The sequence below is a fragment of the Anopheles marshallii genome, chromosome 2 (genome assembly GCF_943734725.1).
Source record: "Anopheles marshallii chromosome 2, idAnoMarsDA_429_01, whole genome shotgun sequence".
NCBI classification, from domain to species: domain Eukaryota; kingdom Metazoa; phylum Arthropoda; class Insecta; order Diptera; family Culicidae; genus Anopheles; species Anopheles marshallii.
In genome coordinates this window covers 33,933,724-33,961,233 of record NC_071326.1, presented here as the reverse complement: position 1 = coordinate 33,961,233, position 27,510 = coordinate 33,933,724, and the positions used below count along the sequence as shown (strand labels likewise).

At 45.9% G+C, this 27,510-nt stretch overlaps 5 protein-coding genes across 5 annotated transcripts; 2 read left to right on the top strand and 3 right to left on the bottom strand.

Annotated features, from left to right (window-relative positions):
* Positions 1 to 3,032: 3,032 nt before the first annotated feature.
* On the bottom strand, positions 3,033 to 4,610 carry LOC128707864 (uncharacterized). Its single transcript, XM_053802822.1, has 3 exons — positions 4,287 to 4,610; positions 3,448 to 4,134; positions 3,033 to 3,380 (listed from the first exon to the last, which is right to left on the bottom strand). The coding sequence occupies exons 1-3, from the start codon at positions 4,608 to 4,610 to the stop codon at positions 3,033 to 3,035; spliced, it is 1,359 nt and encodes a 452-aa protein (XP_053658797.1).
* Positions 4,611 to 5,153: 543 nt separating this feature from the next.
* On the top strand, positions 5,154 to 7,302 carry LOC128706731 (another transcription unit protein). Its single transcript, XM_053801674.1, has 3 exons — positions 5,154 to 5,184; positions 5,253 to 5,352; positions 5,421 to 7,302. The coding sequence occupies exons 1-3, from the start codon at positions 5,154 to 5,156 to the stop codon at positions 7,300 to 7,302; spliced, it is 2,013 nt and encodes a 670-aa protein (XP_053657649.1).
* Positions 7,303 to 12,477: 5,175 nt separating this feature from the next.
* On the top strand, positions 12,478 to 20,901 carry LOC128709726 (katanin p60 ATPase-containing subunit A1). Its single transcript, XM_053804735.1, has 5 exons — positions 12,478 to 12,851; positions 18,542 to 18,987; positions 19,380 to 20,310; positions 20,382 to 20,615; positions 20,703 to 20,901. Exons 1-5 carry the CDS (start codon positions 12,478 to 12,480, stop codon positions 20,899 to 20,901), a joined length of 2,184 nt encoding a protein of 727 aa, XP_053660710.1.
* A 1,836-nt stretch (positions 20,902 to 22,737) lies between these two features.
* Positions 22,738 to 24,477, bottom strand: LOC128719576 (protein jagunal). The gene is made up of 3 exons (XM_053813201.1): positions 24,389 to 24,477; positions 23,199 to 23,571; positions 22,738 to 22,877 (listed from the first exon to the last, which is right to left on the bottom strand). The coding sequence occupies exons 1-3, from the start codon at positions 24,475 to 24,477 to the stop codon at positions 22,746 to 22,748; spliced, it is 594 nt and encodes a 197-aa protein (XP_053669176.1). The 3' UTR covers positions 22,738 to 22,745.
* Positions 24,478 to 25,331: 854 nt separating this feature from the next.
* Positions 25,332 to 26,168, bottom strand: LOC128708499 (uncharacterized). The gene is made up of 2 exons (XM_053803478.1): positions 25,590 to 26,168; positions 25,332 to 25,520 (listed from the first exon to the last, which is right to left on the bottom strand). The coding sequence occupies exons 1-2, from the start codon at positions 26,166 to 26,168 to the stop codon at positions 25,332 to 25,334; spliced, it is 768 nt and encodes a 255-aa protein (XP_053659453.1).
* Between the last annotated feature and the right edge of the window lie 1,342 nt (positions 26,169 to 27,510).

Genomic DNA, 27,510 nt, shown 5'->3' with positions numbered 1-27,510 from the left:
GATATGTTATTGCTCAGTTTTCCTAACCACCCTGTTCTGAACACATCACCCAGCGACCAATGGTGATTAGCAAAACTGTTTGAAGAGTATTACATTTACAACGTTTTATGCATGTAAGGACCGGATGTGGTGCGCTGTAAAATCTCCACAGAATAGAAACGATTCCGGAAACTATTTAAACGAGAGAAAGAAACAAAACCCCCGCTCAATGCACAGATAGGACGCTTCTGGCGGAATCGTTCCATCGAACTGAGCACGCTAAAAATGACCGGAACTTCAAACAACCACACTCACGGGTACGCAGATCTTGGAAGGATATGTTTGTTGTATACAGAGGATAAATAAACGTTTAAGATTATTGTACGTTGGCTTTGGGTACGCTTATCCTGTCCGAACGATTGGGCTAATTTTGGCACGTGCTTGCACACGGCACGGCAAACTGCGGTAAGTAACAGGAAGTTTGTTCGCTTCTTTTGTTGGGTGGTGGGATGCGGAACGGACAAAAGTTTGGGTAAAGTTGAACCGTCCGTTCTTTTGTTCGTCGGTCGCTTGAACCGATGTCCATCCTGCTGCAAACTACGTTAAGCTGGCTGGCAAATGGACAAACCTTGAAGGAAGATAAAACGGGATACTGTGGTACGGTGCTTTATTGATTTCCGGTCAGTTAGTGCGTAATTGGTGTCATAACTTTTGCCGTATTACCGTACCGTTGGATTGTGACGCCAGGTTAGGTTATTTTGACGTGCGGACGAATGGTTTGGCTCGATGTCGGCAGTGGAACAGCAAAACACCAGTGGCAGATTGGGTGGTAATTGATGTTTGATAAGAAAATGGGTGTAATGTGGATAATTACAGCAAATAATTTGATTGGTGATAAGCAAGATTAATTAGCTATGCAGCATTCCGATACAACTTCCAAAAGTGTACATTTCTATTCCTTGCTACTTAAACTAATAAATGTTTGCCTGAAGTTGATGTTCATTGGTAGATCCCAGCACTTCATCAATCATCTTACAATAACTTTAACCTGTGGCGAACCGACCACAAACACTACCACAACAACTACCACATACGGTATCAGAGTCAACAGCAACAACACAGCGTCTTCGTAGGAAATTCACCAGCGCATCAATAGCCATCCGAGCAGCAATTCCCTGAATTCAGTTCCCCATCCTGCAAGGCGTCAGCGCAAGCAGTTGCGCTGAAGACAATGTACGGGATTGTATTCAGTAAAACAGCACACACACACACACGTTCCTGTGCAAAGCAGTCCTGCATACACACATCAGCCAGTCTGCGATCAACTGCCCACGAGCAAGGACTGCTCTCCCGGATGCGTTCAGTGATTATACCGCGAATATAAAGTCACACTAATTCCATGTTACATAGTGCTAATATCCTACCAAATAAATATATGCTAGCCTACAAAACACTGAAACATACATTGGCTACAAACCCATTACCCTACGCAAAAATGTTCTTTAAAGAAAAGAGTTGTACTTCGTAAGCTTCAGAGCTCAGCTTTGTGTTAATAGCATCAGATGATAATTTAAGAGCATCTTCAGCACCATCGTTGGTTGAATTGAGACTTTTTGATGTAAAATTCTTAAAAAACCGATTCGAAAAAGTGAGTATCCCTTAATAATGTCCAATCACCTAAGCTAATCCTAAAATGGCAAATACAGAATTTCAGAACGTTAAACTTGAGAACCCTTAGTGACAATAATATCCGAATGCGGATGGTTTTCCGGCAAGTATTCAACTTCATGGATGGATAGACCGATGATAAGTTTTTGTTAATTTTGAAACAAGTTTGTGAATTTGATTTAACGGTTTTTCATACGAGTTTTCTTCATTCTACTGGAGCAACAAGTGGTCTTTTTCGTTACCGTCAAGTACAGCCAAGCACATCGAAGACTGATCTTTACGTTCTATCGGAATGGAGGAGCAATCGACCAAACAGTGTCTGGAAGTTTCTGGACCTGGACTTAGCATCTGATCAACAACCATTCTCCCAAAAGTATTGAATGCGAAGGTCCTAATGAAAAAGCTCTTTTCGAATAGCTGAGAGTGATGTTTTGCCAAAGTTTATCAGTTCTCTCAAAGGTGCGAAAGACTAATCTATTCTGAGAAAATCACCGACGAAAGATATAATTCAAAAGTTACTAAGCCAACATGGAGATCGACAAGGTTGCGTTCTGTATAGCTGACGGTTGGATACCTGATAGATTTACAATGAATGTTTCCTGTGAAATGGATATGTATATCGCTCGGAGTTGGACGACAGGACACAAACATGTAAGATACGGTCCAAAACGGATGAGGTTCTCTCATTCATATTCGAGGTTAGAATGTTATACAGATGAGAAAAGGGCAAATTATCAAAAAAAAAAAATTCAATCATCATAGACATTTCAGTCCAAAATAGGATAAATACGCCGGTTCGAGATAGCTCCAACGATTCGATCTCAGGTGATGTAAGGCAGTTGCAGCATCTCAATAGTGGTTGGGACTCTTAAATGGTAATTTCCATATGACAACAGATTAACTAATTTATAAGACTAAAGCGTTTACGATTTGTCGACGTTAGGAACAACTTTTATTGATTCAAGGTTCTGCTGCAATTTTACAAAAATCACACAAACAATTATGTCAATGGCAAACGTGCGATTGTTTAATAATCGCTTTAAGGTATCTTGTTTTGCTTTTTTATGTGATCTCTGATCCAACATTTATACCCAGTGTAGAAAAAAACCCAAAAAAACACCAAACAAAGTACCGTGCACTAATATTTTTCGAATCGAACGCACGGGGCTTGCGACAAATTTTGAACATAAACAAGACGTACTCGATACTGCACTGCTTGTCGGTATTCAAATGTTACAACACTTCCCGATGGCATCGAAACGAAATAGCGAATGAACAAGCTGATCATAATCAAAAAACAACTAAACTAAATGAAAAAATATGAAGTTGAGCACAGCTGCTACGAAACCAGCAAACATATTACGTGTCCAGTAAGGACAACGGTTCTATAATCTATGTTCTACAAGATGCAGCTGTACAGTTGGTTGCGCGTTGTGGGTTTTAGCACCATGGAACTGATCAACGTTCTCTAGTGCAAAGTGGAACGACGGCTGCATGTGTCCTCCGTTATGTACTTCATTGTCCACTAGCGATTGCTTCCGGCTATGTTGGTATTTTGGCCCAAGGGTAGCGATGGCTTCTTCCAGCCCAAGCTCAGCGGCTGCAAGGAAATACTTTTTCGCCATCGAACGACTTGGATGCAATCCGGCGTAGCCGCGGGCATGAAAAACTCCCACGTTATACATTGCTTGCGGGTGACCCTGCTCGGCCGCTTGTTGATAGCATTCAAAGGCCTGCAAGCGTTAAGCAAATCAACATTATAATTGTTCAGAAGCAAGCTGCAAGTTCAGCAATACCTACCATACGCATATCTTTCGGCATACCGTAACCTTGCTCATAGCAAATACCAAGGTTAAAAGCAGCACCAGCATGATGATGGCTGGTGCCCAACTTCAGATGGGAAACGGCAGAATCAAATTCCCCCAGCTCCAGATTACGACACCCCAGCTGATACTCGATCTCACCCAGGACGGAGAGTAAGTTCTTAAACGCACCATCGATGGTTTCCGCTGGTGCATTGTCCTGCGATTGTACTTTCGAGACGGGAACATTGGTGTTCAGCGAAACGAACTCATCTCTGCTCGGAACATTGGCAGTAGGTTTCGTTTCGTTGTTAATTTGAAAAACGAAACGCTGCAGCTCGGAACGATTTCTGTCGGTGTAATCCACAAAATCGTGCCCATCATAAGGGATGAACGGTGCGAACGTTTGCACTAGGGAGCTTCTTTGCTGCTCCTTCCCAACTGACCAATCTTGATCGGTGATGGAAGATTTCGGAAACGGAGCCGCAAGTCTAGCAGCAGATCTTAAGCCAAAGTGCTGCGCTATCAGCTCACAATGGCGGGCCGAAAGTCTACGATGCTCCGAGGCAGCAAACAGCAACTGGGAAGTTATGCCCTTGCCAAAAGCTGGATGATTATATCGCCCTGTGCGACGATGAAGGCAGAGCAGCTGGGTGGTGTACCATCCACAGATAATGGCACTGGTCTGCAATTGTAGCAACAAAAAATCGATTGAAGTGTAAATTAGATAAGGATCTTATCAGGTGGATGAAATTGTTTACATTCTATCCGGGCGCCCAGTTTGCGTTCCCGGTAGGCTTGTCCTAACGGAATGAGTCAGCTGGATAGAGCACTTACCCATGTTATTGCACCCAGCCACGAGTGTTCAATCGGTGTTTGGTGGTATTCCTTCCGCCTGGCGCCTTCTTGATCCGACTGGTTCGAACCGGTACCGTACTGCTGATTCTTCCGCTCACCAAGCTGATTCGGGCGGGCAACATGTAGCAAGCAGTAGCGTCTACCGTTCGCTTCATGCTGCTTACGGCCACAGCGTCCATCATCCGGTGCTGATTCTCCGGCGAACCGTTCACTCGCACCACAGTTCCAGGTGCGCGGTACCTCTAGTACATGGGCAGTCTTGTCGTACACATCGCGTATACGACGGGAAACATATTTCCACATCGCTTGCCGCACTCACTGCTGCATCGACGGCAAGTGGTACTTACTCCGCACAGGAACTATTGGCTTTAATGCAGTAACACACACGGAAAGTGAGTAAAATTCTTGGAGGAAAAAGAGCTTGTTCAACAGCGAGCGGAGAAAAACAAACGCGGAATATGTCTGGTATTTTTTTTATTTTGTTTTTGACAATTAGCCATGTTGACAGCACGTGAGTTCACAGTGGGTGATCACATTTGAAATTTAATTATTTATTATCTATTGCATGCCAAGCAAAACTATCGTTGAGTGTGTGTCTATGTAATATAAAACAAATTAAAGTATTATTTGAATGGTAAGAAATCCGTATGGGGTTGTATTTGATATGTTTTTCCTTCCAAAAAGTGGCTGCGTACTTTTCGTTTACGTTTGACTGCTTCCCCGTTTGACAGCTACCACACCGATGTCAAACATCCGCGTAGCGTTCGATTTGGCTTGTGCAAAAGTTCGAACGTATTGACAAAACAAACACTTTTACGCTTTATTTTGTGTGTAATAAAACTCCAAATGGGTCGCGAAACAGAATCGGATGGATCAGGTAAGCAGCACTAGTAATTTTGTATAGCTTCTACGACTGATTACGAATTCTTTGTTGCCTGTGGCTAGGTTCAGAATCAGGCTCTAGCCGAAGTAACAGCAGGAGTCGAAGTGGTACCCCACAAGTAGCACCAACACCCGGGTTTTCCTTGGAACATCATGATTCTCGGTATGTTACATATTCTACCATCTAACTCGACCTACATCAAATAGGTAATAATTACGCCCCGGTTGCAGATCCAACTCGCCAAATCGACGCTCTCGTTCCGGCACACCGGTGCAGAACAGAAGTAGATCAAATTCAGCCGGTTCACAACGTTCGCGTTCGGGTTCGGGGGCAAGGTCACGTTCTGGTAGCAGATCCCCCACTCCAGGCAGTGCACAGAAACGCCGTAGTAGATCACGCAGCGGTTCCGGATCACCGGCCGGTTCCCAAAGGTCTGGTTCCGGGTCGAGACATTCACGCTCCCGTTCACGATCCCGCTCGCAGGGATCCGGAAGCGGAAGGTCTCGTAGCGGCACGCCACAAAACCGTTCTGGTAGTGGAACACCTGTGAATAGATCTCGCAGCGGTTCGGCTGCATCTAGATCTCCTGGTTCAGAACGCAAATCTCGTTCTCGTTCCCGCTCTGTTCGTTCCGGCTCGGCACGAAGTCGCTCTGGATCTGTGCAATCTCCTGCAAATGAAAAACGAAAGCGTGCAGTACTGAGCGATTCTGACTCGGACGATGGTGCCAAAAAGGAGGCAAAGAAGAAAAACAAACTTATCGACACGGACTCAGAGGAAGAAGCCGGTTCCGGGAAGGATGGTGCAGCGAAGGGTAAGGATGTCACGGCCGATGCACTGTTCGGCGATGCCGATGACATAAGCTCGGATGAAGCGGCCGGTGATGAGTCTGGCCGGGAGCGTGATGAACTGGACGATCTGGAAGATGAGCAGCGCAAACAGAATCAGGCTAGGGAACGATCACGGGAAAGATCCAGAAGCCGAAGCCGAAGTCGCAGTAGAAGCCGTGATAGCGATCGTCGATCGTCGGATGAAGAAGGTAACCGGGATCGGCTAGCACGTTGGGAGGAACCCAAAGAGCCGGAACCGGAACCGGAGCCAATTCCGGAGACGCGAATTGATGTGGAGATTCCCCGAATCGTGACAGATCTCGGACGGGACATACATTTCGTGAAGCTTCCCAATTTCTTGTCGGTTGAGACGCGCCCGTTCGATGTGGACACGTACGAGGATGAAATAGACGAAGAGGAAACGCTCGACGAGGAAGGTCGGCAGCGTTTGAAGCTGAAGGTGGAAAACACAATCCGCTGGAGGAACAACATCGACCGGCAGGGTAACGCACAGCGCGAAACAAACGCTCGGTTCGTCAAGTGGTCGGACGGCAGCATGAGTTTGCATCTGGGGTCGGAAATTTTCGATGTGTACAAGCAGCCCCTCCAAGGTGACCACAACCATCTGTTCATTCGGCAGGGTACGGGTTTGCAGGGTCAGTCCGTGTTCCGCACAAAGCTTACCTTCCGGCCACACTCAACCGAATCGTTCACCCATCAGAAGATGCTCATCTCGTTGGCCGATCGTTCGCAGAAAACATCTGGCATTAAGATCCTTACGCAGGTCGGGTTCGATCCCGATGCGGATCGGAAGCAGAACCTCAAGAAGGAGGAAGAGAAGCTGCGCATGGCGATGCGTGCAAAACAGACGTCCTCGAAACCGAAGCGAGGTCGGGACTCGGGCGCCAATGCTGGCAATGCGTACCACCATGATGAGGGATCAGATGACGAGGGTGGCATTTCGCTCGCGGCCATTAAAAACAAATTCAAGGGAGACAAAGGGAAAGGAGCGGGCACGAAAGGAAACGCAGCCATTTATTCTTCGGACGAAGAAGGGTCGGACGTGGAGACGGGGCGACGTAAGAAAAATATCGACAAAAAGAGAGCGCTTAAATCGTTGGCCGATTCCGATGACAGTGAGGCCGGGTCAGGATCGGAGGGTTCGCACGGAACGCGCTCACGATCCAATTCCGCATCCGGTTCTGGGTCGGGTGGTGAAGGATCTGGTAGCGAGAAGAGTGGCAAAGGGGGTAATAATTCTGAAGGAGATAGTGACGAGTAGTGGCCACGGCAGATGAAGATGATGACGGGAACTACATGCTGTTGAGTTTCACGTATCGAAGAAATGCAACTAATATAAATGGAATAAAACAGACGAAGATAAAAAAATGCACATTTTGTACTGTAGGAAACATTCCGAAGGATCTGCCCAGCTAAGAATGTACAACAGACAACGGGCATTCGACACGCGCCGTTGTCATTAGTTCCCGGATACTTTACTAACGATGCTTTATCGCCATAGCAATCTGTTGATGTACGATAAACATGCTTCAAGCGCGCGGATGCCACGGGCAGTCCGACTAACGCCATAGAGCGACAGTTGTTGTTTGTCCTCACATGGAGAAGGAAGTCACTGTGTGACACAGCTCTCCTCGAAAACATGTGGTGGAGAGTTTAGTTTGTTAAATTTGAACGCAATTGTAGAATGTAAAGTGTTGTGTACAGTTGATCGATCGATCGTATAGTTTAGAAGATTGTTAACACAGAGAAGAAATGTTATTCTCATCGATTCCTTCACTGCCAGCGCTGTTCGAGAATGTGGCCTCGGACCGGGTGCTGTTCCGCAGGACAAGAATGTGAGTAGAATTTTCTTATACAAAACAATTTTTTTTTAGCGTAGGAGTGTCACACATTACGCTAGGGGCTACCATATCCTGCTGCCAGTGGTGAAGTAATTTAACGGGCATACGGGCAACTTTCGTAATCATATACACTAACTAACCTACCTCGATGTCAATGTCGAACCGGAATTGGGACAGGTTAATGGACTACCGGAAGTGGGTCAAGTATATCAACAGACAACCATCACGGCGATGAGCATTTCGATATGAGGGAAGGCTTTTGAACTTACTTGACGATGGTGATTGATTAGCTACTCGTTAATGGTTCGTTTCAGTAGCGAAGGATCCAAACGTGCGTACGCAATACGAAGGTTACTGTGCCGTAGATGTGTTGAAGATCTGTGGCTTTCTGATTGCTCTGCCAATAAGGCACCCAATTTTTGTTAATAAGCACTAATTTTGAGTTCGATTTGCATAATATGTAAATTATAGTTCAAATGCATTTCGCTTACATAATTAATGATTGTAGCTTGGAGTTTAATAGCATCACATAAAATTATTAATCAATGTGACTAATTAAATCATTTTGACTTAAGACTGCAGATAAAGAATCTTTCATTGTAATAATTTTCAAATTCAAGTGGAATTAAAAAAATGAAAAATTGAAAAAGAGCATTAAAAGATTGTCTCTACTATGAAATGCTTAGTCAAATCTACCTGAAGTTGTATTGTTGCAGCATTTTGCGGTTCTGCTGTAACGATTCGGGCGATAAATTTGATATTTTATTTGAACAATGTGTAAGAAAATATATTTAAAAATATTTAACCGTAAAATCCGAACACTAAAATACCCTTGGAAGATATTTGATATTTATTAAATATATAGTCCACCGGAATACGGCTCAACTAGACATTAATTTAAACTGGACAAATATCGGACGCTACGAATACGAGACGTAACATTATCAATTTTACAGTCACTTATTACAAACATATTGATTGTGTTTTAACATATGAACGATGTGTTCTCCCGTGGTCCGTCGGCGTGGTTTGTAGAAACTTGTTTTTTTTTAGAAACTAGAAAAAAATAAATTTGCTTTGCTGTGTAAAAGAGGTATGCACAAACTGCACTCCTACTGTGCACCAAACACACAGGACCAACCGTTTAAATTCACTGACCGTCAGCGTCAGTCGGCTGCCGGTGTTGGAAATCTGCGCATGTCCTTGCATCGGGCAAGTGTCAATGCGCTCGCCGTGCAGGAAGTCGGGTGTAGTGAAATCTTCTGCACGTTCTGCAACCCAACGCGATTGTCACACACGGCATTGTATCTAGCGGTTTTGCATTCTTTCAACGCATCATAAGTTCTTGGTGTTATCCTAAACTCATTGGTGACACGCTGCAATCGAAAGTAAGGCTAATCCTTCGTGTGTATGTCGTGCGGCCGGAGACTTATCGAACCGCAGCATCCGGTATTGGAAGTTGCGCGGAATGGGCGGCCAACTCATCTCGCTCGTGTTCCTGTTGCTTTTGTTGATCAATTGAGCCAAATTCTATTAGTTGTGAGCATTTTAGCTAGGTGTGGTGGGTGTTATCATTGTCAAGGTTTCCGCGCCGACCAGTGCTGCTTGCCTTGCTGTGCTGTGTGATCTTGGCCGTCTAACACCCTAATTGAGTGTAATGCGGCGTGAAGCTGGATGCTGATGTCATTCAACTACGCAAAAAGTTATGACAAACTTCGCTCTCCATGGTTGGTGTGGTTAGTGCTGGATGTGATACTGCAGAACGAAAAGTGCACCTTACGCGACATAAAGGCTGATACCGTTGACCCCAATGTGTGTGTCTTAAGCTCGGAAGAGCAGGAATCGTTATTCCCTTTCGGTTTCGGTTTTGGTAGGCAATATTTTGCACAAAATCGATTTTTATAACTGCCACACTGGACGGCACTATCTGGCGGCACAAGTTTTCCTTCCTCAAGCAGAGCAACCGTGCCAAACATCCAGCACCATTACACGCAGTGCTCGTCCTTTCGGGAGTTTCGCGTGCCCTGTGTGGTTGTGTGGTTTTCTGTGAAGGTGTGAAACGATGAGACGGGACGAGACGTACCGGCGCATCACGCGCGAAAAGGTGGTTGTGCGAGGAAACACCACCATCCGGACGCTGGATTCAACAGTTTCCTTTCTGCCAATCGTAGAATCGTGAGTATTGAATGCAGGAATGAAGAAAAAGAGGCAATCCTCTGGGGATGCTAAGGGAAGGGAATTATTTATTAGGGAATGTTCTAGTATAAAATCTCAATCCAAAACCTCCCGACATACAGAACTGACTGTTCGGTAAATGAAAGTTGGTTAAGTTTCTGGCCAACCAAATCGGCTAGCGGCTGTAGAATGAAAGAAGTGGTCAGAAGTCCTAATTCATGTCCAAAGTACAACAATCAACACCATCTTTAATATCAAAAAGCATGAGAGAAATTGTCCAACCGCCCGTCCAACCGAGGGGGTTGTGAAAATAGGGCAAGAAGTTGGATTTCGTAGACCTTTCATGTGATTTCATTATTTATTTAACTTCCTTACTCCCTGCCTAAGACGCAACGTTGATATTGTATTAATGTAATAGAACACCTTCAGAGAGCTTTGAATGTTTTATGGAGGTATGGAAATGTGGATCATTTGTAACGTTTTTTTTTTGTTATATAAAAATGATTACATTTCTTATCGTTATGAAATATTGGCTTTGCGTTTAGTCAAGCTTTAACGCATTGAATAAAGGACCAAAAGGAGACTTGTATGTCTTATTTTGTTCGTTATTTTTGCTATAACTTAAAGTGCGTAATTTAATTCAACCAATTCTTACCAATTTAGTCACTCCTATATCACTCCTTTCTGAAAAGAATTATACTTCGGAACATTATTATAAAAGCGATTTGTCATAATTATTTTCATTATGCTACAATTCTTCTTGAATTTAATTCCTTCCATATAATGCTCTTATTTAATCACTTTCGTTGTCAAATTCTTCCGCAAGAATGCCGTGAAATTCTCATGTACTTACCATTAATTTTACACAGAAGAAGTTACTCGTTAAGTCCACTTAACGAATGATGTTCTTTATAAGAATATGTTTTGTTTGTTCTAGCTCTTCGATGACCCGCTTCGCGAAACAAAACAATGCGTCACGGGGTTTTTTTTTGCACGACCCTAGCATACACTACCATTTCCAATGAACTAATTCCCAGTTTAAGCGTTAACCGTATTAACTCATCCTAAACCATAAATCCTGCGCCACGAGCGAAAAGCATCACGCTCGCTCCACATTCGCGACCAACGTTGCCCCATTTCAGGCACTCAGACGACCGGTGGCGGGCGGGTCTGCTAAAAGTAGCCCTCCGGTCTGCTAAAGAGTAATCGATAGTGTACTCCTTCGGTGGTCAGAAAATGGAAGACGGCGTACACCGTCTCCCCACGCACAACGTCTCGCAACACCTTGCGGGTGTATAGCGTACCCAGCGAAACATCCAACAGAAAAGCGCAAAGAATTGTCCTCGAGAGAATTTTTTGAGTTCTCGCCACCCGCCACCAAACCCATCCGGGCGGTCCTGGAATGGTTTTAACTGCACGCACTGCCTGATGTGGTGTTCGCCATGATGGCCAGTAAATAGGGTGGTAGAAGTGGTGACTATCACGTCTTCACACGCCTGGTAGCAGGCAGGGTGGCCGTGGGCAGTAAGACGCACAGCGAAAGGTGTACATACACAATGGAATTCATTAGGCCGCTGGGTGTTTGCGTTCGGTAAGCGGTGGCACCAGCGGCACTTTGCTGGGTCGGCAAACTGGTCGTTTCTTCTCCGTCAAAAAGCCTGGCAGGACTTTAGCTACTTTTCGTAAAAGAAATCTTAAACAAGCTTCTGGGGGAGCAGGAAGATCCGCTCTCTTTTCTATTCTTCAAGAACACGCGACATGACCGCTGCCAATGGTCAACGGAGGAGGGGGAAAAAAACTGAAAACCCCACACAGGCAAAAATCCAAACACCCCTAGAAAAAGACCCTTTTCAATACGCAGGGGTCCTAGTTTTTTTCTCCTTTTTTGCCTCCCCTTTACCATGACCCCACCATGCCGCAACCCGCCCCCATATCGCTGCCCCATCAGACGAAGTAAATAATACCGTCCAGCTGCTTATTCATGCCCGTTTGCGTGTCACCCGAGCTCGCTTCGTCCTGAATGCATGGGGAAGTCGACGGAAACTGCCGACCGCCTCACGACGCCCCCCCTTACACGGACATTGAACAAGGGTGGTCAGTCGGTTGCGGTCAAGCTGGGTCCACTGGGTACCGAACACCGTCCAAAAGCTTCAGTTCGCGTTAGGACGTGGTCGGGTTCGGTCGCAATGTTTCCGGCTCGTGACGAGTGCTCGGCAGGGCAGTGAGTCTCACTGTGCTGCGTTCAGTGGCCTCAGTGGTTTGGATTGATTTTGGTGAACAAAAAACAAAAAAACCCCGATATAATTTTCAGTGTGAATGTGAAACACCCATTTGTGTGACGAGTCCCAACAGTAGAACGTTTGGAAGTACGGTTCCGGCAAGTAGCGACCGGATCGGAGTGTCGGAGCAGTAGCGCGCGGATGCTGGTACAGTACGGTGCGACCGGATCACGGAACGGTGGCAACGGTGGTGCGATGAACGAGTACCACCACGGTTACCATCCGTCGCACGGTTACGCACCGCAACCGTACGAACCGCCGACCCACGTCACCGGCACCGGTAATAATCTGCTCGAGGCGGCCCTCGGCCGCCCGGGCCCGGCCGGCACAGGTAGCACAAATCACCACAACCCTTCTAATGCTAGCACGTACAAAATGTCTCGTAACGTTTCCAACTCGCACCCGGCCCTGGAACGGTCCGACGTACACGTGGAATACGAAGTTGCCGTCCCGATACACAGCATCGAGTCGATCCGCCACACACCGTACCATTCGCTATGGAATCTGCACGAGTGGTAAGTGAATGGTCAGCGGGACCCCGCAACCGATTCATAGCGCTTTCCACATCATTTTCGACTTTCACCTTCAGAAATTGAGCTGTTTTTTTTCTGTTTTAACATTTTCCATACGATCAAATCGATAAAAATGTAATTGACCGTTGGCAGCAGCGTTTTACAGCACGGGCGCTTCGTTAACCGTTTGCCCTAATGTCCTGGTGGCTGTGTGGGAATTTGTATATAAACCGTCAACACTTTGCCGCTTGGTCGGCCCACACCAACGCCGTCCAGGCGTTTTTGTGGGGTCTGTGCTGTGTGCGGTCAAACATAAAGAGAATGACCGAGAAAGAGAGCGAGCGAGAGAGAGAGAGAAAGAAGGAGTGTGGACAAAGCACTAACGATCTCTTTTATTCTCACCACCGGGATGTCCCCACTGGATATCTGTAGTGGTTGCCAGGTCCAGGCGAGAAAGGACCTCTACCCGATCGAAAGCGAACGTAGTGTGCGTGCCGTACCGGGCAATGGATGAAGTAAATAACCTCTCCGGCCACTGCGAAGCGAACCGGAGTCACTGTCCGCTTGGCCGGGGCTGTGGGTTTGATGAACCCACCGCTAACACCGAGTACGTGGAAAATCCCATTCTTGTGGAGCTCGGAGCTTTCGAAGCTTTCGTTGGGTCTTTGGGGATAGTTTAATCGCGATGGGAGCGGCACCACCAACGTTGCTTATGCGTCAACGGACGGAAAGGTGATTATGGGGTCTCAAAGTGAAAATTAGTTTTCACAGGCGTAAAAATAGAATTTCATTTTTGTTGTTTTACAAATCACTATTTTATTCACATAAGTTACATTGAAATGTGGATGATGGTAAAGATGAACTTTCAATGTGTTTGTGGGGTAAATTCCATTGGAATCTTAAGGAAGTATTTATGTACTACCTTACTGGTCATGTTTCCCAGCAATCACTCTTCCTAACAACGGGGTTTTTTTGTAGATTATTCTGAAATTGTTGGCCCAATTTCTGTATGCAACATACGCTACACGTTGCATCGATGCACCGACTGCGACTGTACAATTAATTTCTCATTCAAAATTTACTACTCACCCTACCCCTGGGTACGTAATTCTTTTCCGTTTTTCCCTTTCCGAAAGCAGTCAGTTACGGGTGTGTTCGGTTCGGTGCAGTAAATTTCCTCCCTTGCATTTTCCTGCTTGCACCGCCATGTTTCAACGGAAAACAGACCCCTTCAAACGAGACGGCAAAGAATGTGTACCAGCGATGCGGCGTAGTGAAGAAATTTGTCTTCCGACCGGTGGTTCGGTGATTTCCTGCCAGGAAGTCATTGTCCCAGTTGGGCCGCGGTCCTTTCGAGCAGTGCCTGTGTGTATGTGCGCCACCAACTCGGACCCATTACATAAACCGATTACAACGCAACGCTCACTAACACTCACGGGACCCGTCGGTAGACGACGCTCCCGGGTCCAGGTGGTCCGCCACGTGGCAGACCATGTTGGTCCGGTAAATAATTGATCAACGAAAGGAAAACTAACGGCAGGAATGAGGGGAGTGAAAAATTAAACTTCCCACACGGCGGCAAACACGTCCGGCCGGGTGGAAAATGGGGAACGATGGATCAGGTTCGATGAACTCGGCTTTTTCTTTGGAAAATCCAGCAAAAGACAAAGATAGACGATGTTTTTGTGGTTCTAACAGGTCGTACGGAGTGCAACGCAGTAAAATCTGAAGTGCTGGGATAGTGTATGTCAATAGCATTCGCTCGATGCAAGGGCTGCGGTCCTGCACGGCTCCAGACGCCAGCTTTATCCAGCCGCAGGAAAATAGAAATCTGAGCCGTAATTGATATGAATCACTCTTTCGGTGTCCGGAAATTGGTATTCGTCGCTGTGTGTATGGTGTCTGTCTGTTCAATGAACCGTGATCATCATCTGCCCATTCCAACTTGTATGGCTTATGCCAACTGCCACATAAATCTATCGGCAACAGATGCATTTTTTTGGTGTCCATAATTTATATACCATTTGCTAACTTTATATACACACACACGGAACGGGTAAACTAGCTCGATAAGTTGCTTGATAACTTCGTCAGTTGCGAGCGGAATGTGAGCCTCGGCTATTACGCGAACGAAGGTCACACTTTACGATTTTGTCTTGTGATGTCCTGGGTGGATTTGGTCTAGATATTCCTTCGTTTACGATTATTGTTATTAGTAACCTGAAGGAGTATCCCTCCGAGCGACACACAACGTGCTTGTTAGTCCGAAACTAAATCGACCGTGAGAATGATCACGTTCGGAAATGGACAGCTTTAAGGGACTTTTCTTGACTAAAATGTGTTTGCAAGGTGAATGCTTCAAAGATATTTCAATAGTACGCACAGTGGGAACCATTTTTCGCACAATTCTTTTCCAACTTTCCTTCCATCACACCCTTATCGCACACTATCAACTATAAAACATCCTTGAGACTCGAGCCGCATGGGTAGCGATCGAGATTTAGTTGTTAATATTGCGTGTGCGTGTTGAAGGTTACTTTATCAGCCCGTTCATGCCAAAGTTTCGAACATCCACCCACCTTGACACCGTTCCGTTTGAAGAAATGTTTTCGGCCACTTCGGGGGTTTGCTTGCCTGGCAGGACATAAAAAAAAAAAAACACCCAGAACGTTAATTATATTTTCACCTATCATCTTCGATGTGGGCACAGGGTGTATTCTTAGCGGGGCTCACCACACATTAATAACTCGTTGCACGCAAACGACACCGTGACCGATGGGTGGGTTCCCTATCGCTAGTACCTTGGCAAGGCTAAATGCTCCCCCCCCTGAGTTTGACCCGTTTAAGTCCTGTCATGTTCGGAAGTAACCGGGGTAAAGAACCCAAACTCCGAAGGTCACAGCATCGTAGCATAACTCTATGCCCTCATACCTCGGGGTGCATTGTTCCATAAAATATCCAGCCAGAGTCTGGGAACGCTAAGCCAGTGATCAGATAGCAGGACCATCATTCGGAATTGCATATAATTCATCAATGTGTCGCGTGTAACGTTAATCAACGTGTGCAAAGTTTTACTGCTTTGGCCATGGGTCAACTAATGTGCACCCACCACTAGCGACTGCTGATCAGTATCGGTACCTTTTTGGCTGGCCGGATGACGGAAGCTTGACGCGCTGCTACGACAAGGTCTTTGAACTGCGGATATCATTTGTCGCTGGCGCGTAGTGTCCACGGACCTTAGCAAGCAATTGGGAGTGCTTTGTCAAGCGTCTAGTAGCCCCCTGGTGCAAGCACGCTCGAGTGTTAGTAGGTCAAGCGAACGTATGGCGTCGGTTGTTTAATAACGTCATGAAGGAAGCATGAAAAAGTTGGTTATTTCCATACATGTTCCCCACGCCATGCATGTAGAAATAAGGTTAAGAACAACGGTTGCGAGTTGTTGTGATACGGTTCTAAGTGGAATTCATCCAGCCCCTATCGCTTTGCGGTACCGGTAGGCATGCGGCGGATGGCGCGATATGTTTAAGGAAATGCAGATCATTATCCTTGCAACGGTGGCCTTGTGATATTTTCCGGTGACATTGTGAGAAAATGAAAATATAATATATATCGCGAAGCTGACAAGTCCTGCACGGTGGCTTACTTTTTTTTGTACAGAGAGCACGTGAGAGAGTTGTAAAACGAAGTCGGAAGGGAACGATTTATGTCCATACTTAGCGACATAGATGATCATCAAAAGAAATGTTTTTGTGAAGATAGCAGAACACAGATAGAACATATCAAATCTGGTGATCTGGTGAGTTATCTGGCGTTTTTTAGGCTGCTGTACCAACTTTTCACTTCATCCGAATTTGGGTATATACTGTGTCTTCGATCCGTGTGGATGACTTAGGGGATAGACCGCTCGGTTGTCAATTTGAAGATCTGTCGAACCACTAGCACAGTATTAAGGCTCTTGTGTTTGCTTAGTAAATAAATGTTACAATAAATTATATAGGATGGGTAGCGGAGGCAATATTTTAATCACTTTGGAGTGTTGGTGTGCCTTAATTATCCAACTGTTTTAATCACATCTTCATCTGCACCAGTCACGAATAGCACCGGTGTACACCAGCACAGTCCTGGGTCTTATATCGTCGACTGCCGGTGTATGCCGGACCCGATTATGGCAGCCTACTGTGTGCTGTCGACCTGCTGTCGATGTTTGTACCGATCTCCGATCTCGTTGATTGCCATGGACTTTAATGCTCTTTGTGTCGCTTGAGACCAGATGGCAATGCCTGTAAACCTGGATCAATTTCAAACGATCTGTTATAGCCTTGCCCATAAATTGAATGATTGCTCTATAGCAAGTGTACCTTATAATCGAGAAGACCGTTTGAACAGGATCTTGTACATCCTGTTCGTTATATTGTAAAATTTTCAGTGGCGGGTTTAACGGTAAGTGGACTGAGCGGCCGCGTGGGCCTCACAAGGGGTCCCGTCAGTGGCGGATCTCGCCGTGAAGGTGCCCCCTAAAAATGATGTTTAGTAGGGAAAACTGTATGAAATATGGCAGAAAAGGGCTCGAAAAGCGTTGCTTATACCATATCCGCATACTAGAGGGACTCCCGAAGTGTACTACAAAGGGCCATCCAATCAATTCTATGTGATTCATTTGGGAGACCCCGATTCGACTACGGGTTTCGCTTCGACTCATTCGAGAGGCCTCAAACGCCACTCACCGCAATATGTTTTTTTTTTTAATTTAAGGGACTCAGGACCTCCAAGGGGATAAATCTGCCACTGAAAATTTCTCAGCATTTTGTGGATTCTATTAAAGGGATAAAACAAAAACAGGCTTGAATCAATACAGCTTAAATATAAACGTAGCTACTCTACCTCATCTTTCAGAATCTTGTGACTCTGTATGTCCGGATACGTCTTATTTAGATAGGATCCGGTCCGAAACGATTCTTCCATTAAAGACACGTTAAATTTCCAGGTTCCTAGCTAGTAGGATTTAAATCAGCTCTGATGATCCACATATAAAAAACAATCAAATGTTTGGAGATCACTTTGAAATAATACCATTTAAATTTCACATAGCCCTAATCTCCATTCGTTGCTCTTTTGTCAGTAAGAATTCTAAACAGGAATGGTCGAGGGAACCTACCTAACTATAACTAGATGGTTTATAAACCAATAATTAGTAAAGATAGTAGTAATAGCTATGGTAATCTTATATGCCAGGTGATGTCTGCTACTAATGGTACCAGGACCTATGCTCATAAAATTCTCATATTCTACGCACATTCATAGAAAACCTCTTCTTGACATTGATTAGCATAAACTTAAGCTAGTGCCTCGTAGTATTCTTTACCGGATCGGCGTTCTACTTAACTTGGGTGGCCGCCTCGCATCTTGCACCTCGCCCACGTTGTAGTTTGACCTCCTTTTGGACTGAAGTCTGATATCTGCTCACTAACTTACTGACCCACATTTTATTCTGCCCAATCGGTCCCCTACTACCCACAGATGAAACACGAGCAGGTTCACGTTTCAGTCCGATTAGATGCTCTACATTACGTGGAGCCGTTAAGTAGCTCATTCACCACCCATTCTGACTGACACGTTTTTTCCCCCGTTTGTGTGCGTTTCTTTTCTTTCCATGTCTGTAAAATCGTCCTCCTACCGGACCACGCGGCCCACAGTTCCGCACCATCAACGTCCGGCTTCCAACATATGGCCCGCATGATGGACACATTGATCCTGGATAATTTGGCACCGTTTGCCTTTACGAAAATCACGACCACACATCGCCCGACACGGATCAGTGGGGGCGGTGGTGGCGGTAGCGGCAGTGGTGGCAGTGGCTCCGGCAGCAATGGTGTCCCCGGCGGTGGAGGTGGTGCGGGCGGTCTCATCGACGCACGGTCCGGGCCGCTGGGGGGCATGGGACAGGAAGGTATGCTGCGCAACGGACCAGGCGGCCACGGTGGCGGCGGCAGTGGTGGCAGTATGGGCGTGAAGAAGGCAACCAGCACGAGCAACGTGAGCAATCTGATCGGTGCCGGAACGGTCAGCACGTCCACGATTCGGGTGAACCTGCAGAAGAACAAAATACCGACACAAGGTCAGTGCGGTCCGCTACCTGGTGGTGGGTATGAGCTTCCTTTAACACCAATTAGTGGTGGCCAAAGTGGGGCACCGCATCGGTAAAGTAGGTCCCTGCGCCGAGACCCAACATCTCGCAGGCGTTGGGAGATTTCGGACGTGTAAGAGCGACCCTTTGCAAGCGTGCGGTCGGGGTGGATTGAGGACTTAATGAGCGCTGACACACTTGTGTGTTAGCAATGGTTCCGTCGTGCTACTTTCTACCGCACGCCAATACGGGCGGGACCACCTCAAATCGTTAACCTCAATTCCTGCTTCAATTCTAGATAATTTGAGTATTAGATTCGGTTTGGGACAGTTTTGGGCAATTTTTGCAATGTATTTTTGTTTCTTTTGTTTCCTTGCACCCGGACGCTCTTCCATCTCCATCCGAAGAGGTCCATCCGAATCCACGCCATGCCAATCTGGCCTCGAACGCGTCGTCACCTCCGACCGCGACAGATTCCCGCTGGATCTCGTCGCTTCGCCGGCGCGATCCGGAACTCCAACCGACACTGCCCTCGATCAATCACTCCAATCACCACAGTACCTCATCGCTGACGCAGCAACACAGCATCGGTTACACCAGCTCCTCCAACACGCCGAACACGGACCGGCGCAGCAGTCGCACCAGCGGCCAGAAGTCATCCCTGCGCAAAAGCCGGTCGGTCGAACGTATCCGGGCGCGGAAGTTGGCCACCTCCAAGATCAAGGAGCGTCCGAAGAAATCGTCCTCCGAGGAAGGTGGCGGTTCGGACGATCAGGAAGTGACCTCGGTGGAGGAGAACTCTCCCCAGCAGCAACACTCGCCGGTCAAGCGCATCGACAAGACGAAGCTGTTCAACCCGATCGGCTACGAACCGCACCTGATCGACACGCTCGAGAAGGACATGCTGCAGAAGAACCCGAACGTACAGTGGAACGATGTGGCCGGGCTGAACGAAGCGAAAGCGATCCTGCAGGAAGCGGTCGTGCTGCCGGTTATACTGCCGGACTTCTTCCGTGGGATTCGCCGACCGTGGAAGGGTGTGCTGATGGTTGGACCGCCCGGCACGGGGAAAACTATGCTCGCGAAAGCGGTCGCAACCGAGTGCGGGACGACGTTTTTCAACGTGTCGTCCAGCACGCTAACGTCCAAGTATCGGGGCGAAAGCGAGAAGCTGGTCCGGTTGCTGTTCGAGATGGCGCGCTTCTACGCACCCAGCACGATCTTCATCGACGAGATCGACTCCCTGTGCGCCTGTCGGGGCAGTGACTCGGAGCATGAGGCGAGCAGGCGCTTTAAGGCGGAACTGCTGATACAGATGGATGGGTTGAATGCGGCCAAGTAAGTGTAATTGCGAGGGGGCAAAATTGGAGAAGTAATCGTTTTTAATATCGCATGGTGAATTTTTCCAGTGATGATAAGGTTATCATGGTGCTGGCCGCAACGAATCATCCCTGGGACATCGATGAAGCCTTTCGGCGCCGGTTCGAGAAGCGCGTCTACATTGGTCTTCCGAACGATAACACACGCAAGGCACTGTTAGAGCTCTGCCTGAAGGGAGTGAACATATCACCGGATCTGAACACGGACACGATCACGGAACAGCTAAGCGGCTACACCGGTTCCGATATCGCTAATGTGTGTCGGTATGTATAAATGTCCAGAAGGAATGCAGCCCTGCCGTAAGCATTGCTTCGCACTGTCCTTCATTTTTGTTTTGTCTTTTACTTCAGCGATGCCGCAATGATGGCCATGAGACGGCACATCAACGGGTTGAGTCCGTCAGAGATCAAGATGATACGCCGGGAGGAGGTCGATCTACCGGTAACGGCACAGGACTTCCAGGACGCGATGGTAAAAACACGCAAATCCGTCTCGGCAAACGACGTTGCCCGGTACGAAACCTGGATGGATGAGTACGGATCGTGCTAGTGTTGCGTGTAGTAAACAGGTGCAGAAAACAAAAGCCTTCGACAACCGGCATCCGCTCAAACCTCAATCCAACTCAAAGACACCTCGTACCGTAACTGTAGCTAAGCAATTCACGACATCAGAAACACCGCATTGTACAAGCTGTGCGAAGTTTTTGGTAAAGGATACGCAAGTTCCATTTGCTTCATCATTGTTGTCTTCTGTTTGGGCATACCGAAACAGAAAGCAAGAACACATCAGCAGGACCAGAAACAAACGGCGATCAGTCATCTCAGTTAAATAGTTATCGAATGCTTACGAGATCACACCATACCCAACTTATGTTGTAACATTTTTGCTTTAAATTTAAATGTTTTTAAAAAGGTTAATGTGTTTGTAAAGCAGTTCTGTTACCCTTCATATGTCTAGTCCCAATAAATCGCTCATGTTAATCACTAAATTGTTGTGTTCGGTATAACATATGCGTTGGCGGTAGCTTTGTACAATCAAACGCGTCCAATACTCGTCGTTTTAGGTAAACCAGTTTATTCAATATACTCTTAAGCACAGTTCAATTTCTCTACAAACTTCATAAGAACAGTTGTCGATAACGTTTTACACGGGTTTCTTCTACTAAAAATATGTCATCCTTAACAGTCCTTTCGTGTTTTCTGTATTTTTGTTTTATCGTTTTGTTACCGTTTCGTTTCCTTCCGTTTTAACATCATCCACCACCGCGTGTGTCTCGTGTAGAAGAAAAAAGACAAGCTAAACCAATCGAAAGTAATATAATAAATTGCAAAAACAAAATCCTTCTCTCACGTGTCTGTTCACCTTCATTCTTACAGCAGTGTACAATCTTCATGGGAAAAAAAGATAAAGCAATGTAGACGATCATCCAAGTCTCACTTTAGGCATCGTTCAAGTTTCCAGGATACGAGGGGCAGTCGGCAAAACCTAATGCAATCGATGGTTTTCTTTTGAACACATTATAATCGATCTCGAGTTCCATTTCCATTTCCGCGCCAGTCATATGATCGTCCGATCGCGTGTTTGTTTGTGTGGCCATCCAGCTATAGTTACGTTCCTTCGCTTTGGTAAACACTGCAGTCGTTATTGATTAATGTGTTGCACAATTGTGCACCGTATTGTTGTTACATTGTTTAGACTGTTTACAAAACTACATATAATTTATAACATGGGTTTGTCGGTTGTGGGAATACTAGAGCACATCCAGAAGATTTATCTACAACAGCGTTTCTAGGGTGGACAGTTCGTTTAGATCTTTTACAAAGTACAGCTACTGATTGGAAGCAAAAATTGCAAACTATTTTCTGTAAATTCCCTACTTAAACAACTAGGAAACAAATAACGCAAACAATATTACCGGTGCTAGTATCCGTCATTGTTGCCAGGTTTTTTTTAATCGATCGTTTCAATCGTTTTTTTTTTGTGAGCATTTGTTAGAGCTATCACGCCATGCCATGCATACGATGGTTTTGCTAACAGAAAACAAAGTAAATGAGGAGAGACAAACAAAACAAAACATCTACCATTTACATCGAACAGCGTGCTTCAGAGATCACGCACTCTAAGTATATTGTCTTTGTCGATCGGGGTGGTTTTTTTTTGCTTCGTTGCTATTTTATGGAGCATACATCCATCCTTCCCTCTAGTAGATTTGCGTTAAATTGAGCATAGCGCGCGTGTGGTGTTTGGCGATCGCGCTTCAGATCGTGGTGGTTCTGACTGGTGGTGCGTGGTGGAGGTGTGAGAAAGTGGTTAGAGAGTGCCGTAGAACTTCTTCGATTGTGTCGCACACCGGATGACGGATTTGGTAAGATATGGGACAGTGTGTGATTCCTTTATTGGCCCTTCTTGAGTGCGCCACGTGCTCTCCAGGCTTTGATCAGGTTCCAGGCGAAGAACAGTGAGAAAAAGTGCACCTGGAACGCCATTAGCACGAAACCGTACCACAGCAAACCGTACGGATAGCCCTACGGAAGACGGACAGTTCAAACCGGAAAAAGAAAACAAATTGTCAACGGTGATATGGGTGAGTGATTGGTGTGCGAATAACAATGGGAAAATCGTGAACAAACAACATGTTAGGCGTAGATAGTTGTGTGCATGAATTAAAAAAAATTTAAACATAATTAAAAAGCATAACAGTACACAACAAAGATGAAACAGTCACGCACACACAAGATGCAGTTTGGAAAGAGAAAACATAAGAAGAGAGAAGGGAAAGGAAATTAAGTTGTCATTTGTTCGAAAGATGAAAGTATGCTGTTGCCAATCGGGGTACTAACAATTACCTGCCAGACGAAAATTTCAGTATCATCTAGATCGGTACCTTCCTCCAGACTGAGATACTCGAGCACATCGTTCAGATAGTAGAAGATACAGTAAAGGAGCGGCACGAACGCGATCGTGCTTATACCAACCATATACTTTTTCATATCGTTCACACGGTTACCACGTGCGGCGGCCAACCCAATGAAGGACAGAAAGACGGACAGACACCAGAAGTATTCCCACCACAGTGGGGTCGGTATCTGCAGCTCTTCGATTTCCAGTATGAAAATATCGAGCCGGTCCAGGATGTCGGCGGACAGTTTGATCAGCATTACGAAGAACAGTAGATAGTGGAAGAAAATGCAGTACTTTAATCGTGATTTGTTGAGGGCGCTAAAAATGGTACAAGAAACATATTAGTATGGTTGTATAAATAGTGTAAAAGTGGTAACATATCTTCATAATGTGGCTTCCACTTAAAATTGCATAAAACAGCTTTACACATGCAAAAAGTGCATTCAACACCATGCTCATACTTTACAGCACATAAGTGACCTTAAAATTATACAAAAATATTTGAATCGCGTTCGAAACGGTCGAGGCCGGGTCAAAATAAAATCACCCCTTTTTTCGAGCGCGCCAACTGACGTTTGCCGCATCAAAACAAACGTCTTCCCTCCCTGTCACACACGTACACGTTGCACGAAGGGAAAAACCAATCCTAGTTGGCCAAGCGAAAAAAACGTGTGTATGTGTTCTGCTGATTTTGGTGGAAAGAAAAGCACCCTTCGCATTTCGATTAAGGACGGATCGGTAAATGATTTCAGGGTTGATTATTTCACTTTCAGAACCGGTGTATAAAGGATGCAGATACACGACTCGGAATTGACACACATGCACGCAAAATTGAACTCGCCACCCAACCGTCGTCGGAGCTTGCCGCGCTTCTCACCCACCCAATAACCCGTAGCGTTCCTGATTGTACGGCTATTTTTAACAATGAAGCAAAATTCTATCACAGTACCGAAAAGGGGGAAAAAATATTCGAATACTTTCCGCATTGCTTGGCGGAAACGTTTGAACACCCGTAATGATCACACAGCACCTAACGAGTTCCCAGGATCGGTACCCGGTTTATGCATTTTCCCTCAGCACATTGATGTTGTTTTGAAGCACTGTAATCCCATAGCGGAAGCATAATTATTAGCACCTGATTTGGTAGTGTGCGGCCACGCGCTGTCTGTGCTCGAAATCGGTTCCATCTGTCCCCAAGACCATCGGTCCACCACGGGAAGCCATCGTATGTTAGGAAGGTGTCGGTGTTTTGTTTTTTCGATCGTTGATATTTTTCGCACTGGTCTGGGCCCGGTGCACCGGATTGGTCGTGTGTTTTTGGTTAGCTGGCTCGGGGGACCGTATCTTCCGAACGGCACGGGGACACTGGCACTCGACGTCCCTGATCCCTGATCACCTCTACAAACCACCGACAATCGGTTCCGAAGGTTCCTGCAAATGGTACGTACTGTAGCGCGAATGGAAAAGCGAGGAATAATATAACGGGACGAACCGTACTTTCACTTCTTTTTGGATACCGAATTAAAAAAAGAGTGCAAAAATAACTTCAAAATGACAACAGCTCAATCTGGTCGAAACACCTGGGGTCGACCATTGGACAAAATGAATGACTGTGTAGATAAAAGACAATAAAAATAGAAACAATAAATGGGATATGAACCCCTCTAAATTTTAGTTAAAAGCCAATTTATTTTTAATTTGAAACTCAGACAAATAAACAATGAAACAAATTCTGCAATCGAAAAATAAAGAAATAAAAACTGTTAAAATAAATTTAAATTTTTTGCTGCAGTCCCACTGTGATTGGTTGGCTAACAAATCAGTTTACAATGTGAGGTTGAGTGGTTCGTTTTCTTTGCAATTACCCATTTGGCTGCGTACGTGCAAGATGAGATTCCCTTTTATTCAAAATAACAGCTGGAAATAAACCTACAATCTTAGTTTGAATCGAATTTCGAAAATTCAGCAATAAGATAGACTAATTGAACCAATTCAGTTAATAGTGCACTATAGCATGTATTTTACGAACAGTTGTGTATTGTTCCGTTCACCTACAGGTAAGTGAAAATGTTCGATTATTAGACTGCTCGGAAAACTTCCACCTTCATAGGGAAACATTTTTCATCCGGTACTTTCTGGCCCACTTGTATGGAAACATCGCCCTGTGGACAGGCACTGAGAGCTACGAGGAGATTCATTTCAGCCAGAAACTCAATGAAATCACCCTTCCGTGCTGGGCTTGGTTTACAGAAGTATTGTTGCGTGTCCTGCGAACCGTAGGGTATATCAATTAACCTCATGAATGCGAAAAATACCCAAGCAAGCTACAAACTTACTCTCGTAAATCCGGTGCACATGAATATGTTCCACGTATCGTGCACGTCCTCCTCCGCTAATCCATGCTCCCTCACCGCTTCTGTCAGGTAGCTGTGGCAGCTGCCGTAACGATCCTCTCCGGTGATGAGCTTGTAAATGTAGTCGTCGCATCTCGTCCCGGCTACATCGTGCAGCGAACCACCGTCCCGATCGATGCCATACTCTTCGAGCGAATCCTTCACAAACGTGGCCATCGGTCGAAGGTACGGAAAGCAACTCCACAGCCGATCGTACGTTTTCAGGTGCGTCGAATGAATCTGTCTCGTTTTGCCCGAATAGAACCGTTCCTTCCGTGGGTTTTCCAGGTTCCACAGATTAAGATCACCGACCTGCGAACCTTCCGGTAGTGAGACGCGACATAAATCACCGGCACGCATCGTCCACGTGCGGGCCGATTTTTTCGGTACAATCAGCTCCTGCACTTGTGTACCGGCCAGTGCCCGTTGTCTTCGGTTGTCGTAGTCATCTTTCGATACAGTAGCGGCGGTTGGTTTGTCGTAGCAAATCGTTGGTGGATGGTATTGAAAGATGCGCTTCATTTTCCACAGGCTGCGTTGCGATCGTACACCACCGATTGTTATAATCAAACTGAACAGCTGAACCAAGCTAAATTCTAAGAAATAATCAATAACAACAGCATAACAAGAGTGATTATAGAAGAATACACTGATAACCCTGGGGGCAGCTCTAGAAAAAAAAGATAGAAATAGCTCCAAACATTACCGATCGCTCGCTTGTGAGTTTGGACGAGTTTGACACCTCAGAACCGCTGGATGTTTACACCGGAACAACAAAAAAACAAAACAAAAAGTGCGATCATGATGGCGTAGTCAATTACCGGCATGATTTCGCAACGGAACTTACCGTGTACCCCAAGCGCATTGTGGAGATATCGCCCAGAAGACGATCATCTCATCTGCATCTGAATTCAAGTGGCACATGATAAATTATACAATCCATTTTCTATTCTCGTCCACCGCGATACGCGACAGGTAGTTGATGTGTGCGCAGTACGACGCGACAAAAGAGGACGATCCCAATCGTAAACATGGGGAAGCGTACTTCCGATGGTTCGGCTGACGTGCCACACGTAACACTTATCATCTCGTTGTAATGGAAATTGCCAGAAATGAGCGGTTGGTCGTGATTTTTCACAATTGCCACCACAGACGCGCCGTACCGCTGCAATCCACTTGGTGGTGTCATAAACGCAGCTGCTCCACATTACAAGTGGAACTTATTCCGGTGCAAGAACCGCGCTACCAGAGTACGCCACCAGTACGCGGTCCACTACTAAATGGTGCAAATTGAACGATAATAAGCCGACCCATTAGACATTCGCTTCCAGCGGGACAAACCAGTCCAGACCGACGGGACCATGGTGTGGATGGGAAGGTACCGACTTCCTACTAATGAAAGCTAGTTTCGTGATGCTGTACGCTTGCGTCCGAGCTGGTTACAACCATGTCAAGTGATTTGCCCAGCAGCTGATTAGCGCTCGTGACGATTGCTTGTCTTATTGGGCGTTTTTTTTTTCTGTGGTTGTGAAGAACCAAGCGGTAAAAGACACGAAGAGAACGCACCTTCCGTGACATGTTCCTAATTCATCGCCATTTGGGCAACGGGGCATGAGTAACTCAAACTCGTCACCCTGGAATTGAATGGATGTGCTAACCGTGTAATAATAGGAATCTTTTATAGATCAGTTGATGGCCTTGATGCAACTAGCGGATTGGTTAGCATCGTCCGTCAAGTTCACGTGCGCATTCAGATCATTACGCAACCCTCCATCCACGCTTCCGCTCCAACGAAGAAATGATCCAACTTCGCGAAGATGCTGGGCTGTTTCACCAACGGTTGTAAAAAAAAAATCCACAAAAT

What these genes read in the sequence shown, in the direction of transcription:
- LOC128708499 (XM_053803478.1), bottom strand. Translation starts at nt 26,168, where the DNA reads ATGAAGCGCATCTTTCAATACCATCCACCAACGATTTGCTACGACAAA. An exon ending in TGTGCACCGGATTTACGAGA is followed by an intron (nt 25,521 to 25,589) that starts GTAAGTTTGTAG and finishes TACGGTTCGCAG; the next exon opens with GACACGCAACAATACTTCTG.
- LOC128707864 (XM_053802822.1), bottom strand. Translation starts at nt 4,610, where the DNA reads ATGTGGAAATATGTTTCCCGTCGTATACGCGATGTGTACGACAAGACT. An exon ending in GGCTGGGTGCAATAACATGG is followed by an intron (nt 4,135 to 4,286) that starts GTAAGTGCTCTA and finishes CTACAATTGCAG; the next exon opens with ACCAGTGCCATTATCTGTGG. An exon ending in TGCCGAAAGATATGCGTATG is followed by an intron (nt 3,381 to 3,447) that starts GTAGGTATTGCT and finishes TAACGCTTGCAG; the next exon opens with GCCTTTGAATGCTATCAACA.
- LOC128709726 (XM_053804735.1), top strand. Translation starts at nt 12,478, where the DNA reads ATGCTGGTACAGTACGGTGCGACCGGATCACGGAACGGTGGCAACGGT. An exon ending in GTGCGGTCCGCTACCTGGTG is followed by an intron (nt 18,988 to 19,379) that starts GTGGGTATGAGC and finishes CTCCATCCGAAG; the next exon opens with AGGTCCATCCGAATCCACGC. An exon ending in GATATCGCTAATGTGTGTCG is followed by an intron (nt 20,616 to 20,702) that starts GTATGTATAAAT and finishes CTTTTACTTCAG; the next exon opens with CGATGCCGCAATGATGGCCA.
- LOC128719576 (XM_053813201.1), bottom strand. Translation starts at nt 24,477, where the DNA reads ATGGCTTCCCGTGGTGGACCGATGGTCTTGGGGACAGATGGAACCGAT. An exon ending in GCCGCACACTACCAAATCAG is followed by an intron (nt 23,572 to 24,388) that starts GTGCTAATAATT and finishes TACCATTTTTAG; the next exon opens with CGCCCTCAACAAATCACGAT. An exon ending in CTGAAATTTTCGTCTGGCAG is followed by an intron (nt 22,878 to 23,198) that starts GTAATTGTTAGT and finishes CGTCTTCCGTAG; the next exon opens with GGCTATCCGTACGGTTTGCT.
- LOC128706731 (XM_053801674.1), top strand. Translation starts at nt 5,154, where the DNA reads ATGGGTCGCGAAACAGAATCGGATGGATCAG. An exon ending in AACAGAATCGGATGGATCAG is followed by an intron (nt 5,185 to 5,252) that starts GTAAGCAGCACT and finishes GCCTGTGGCTAG; the next exon opens with GTTCAGAATCAGGCTCTAGC. An exon ending in TTGGAACATCATGATTCTCG is followed by an intron (nt 5,353 to 5,420) that starts GTATGTTACATA and finishes CCCCGGTTGCAG; the next exon opens with ATCCAACTCGCCAAATCGAC.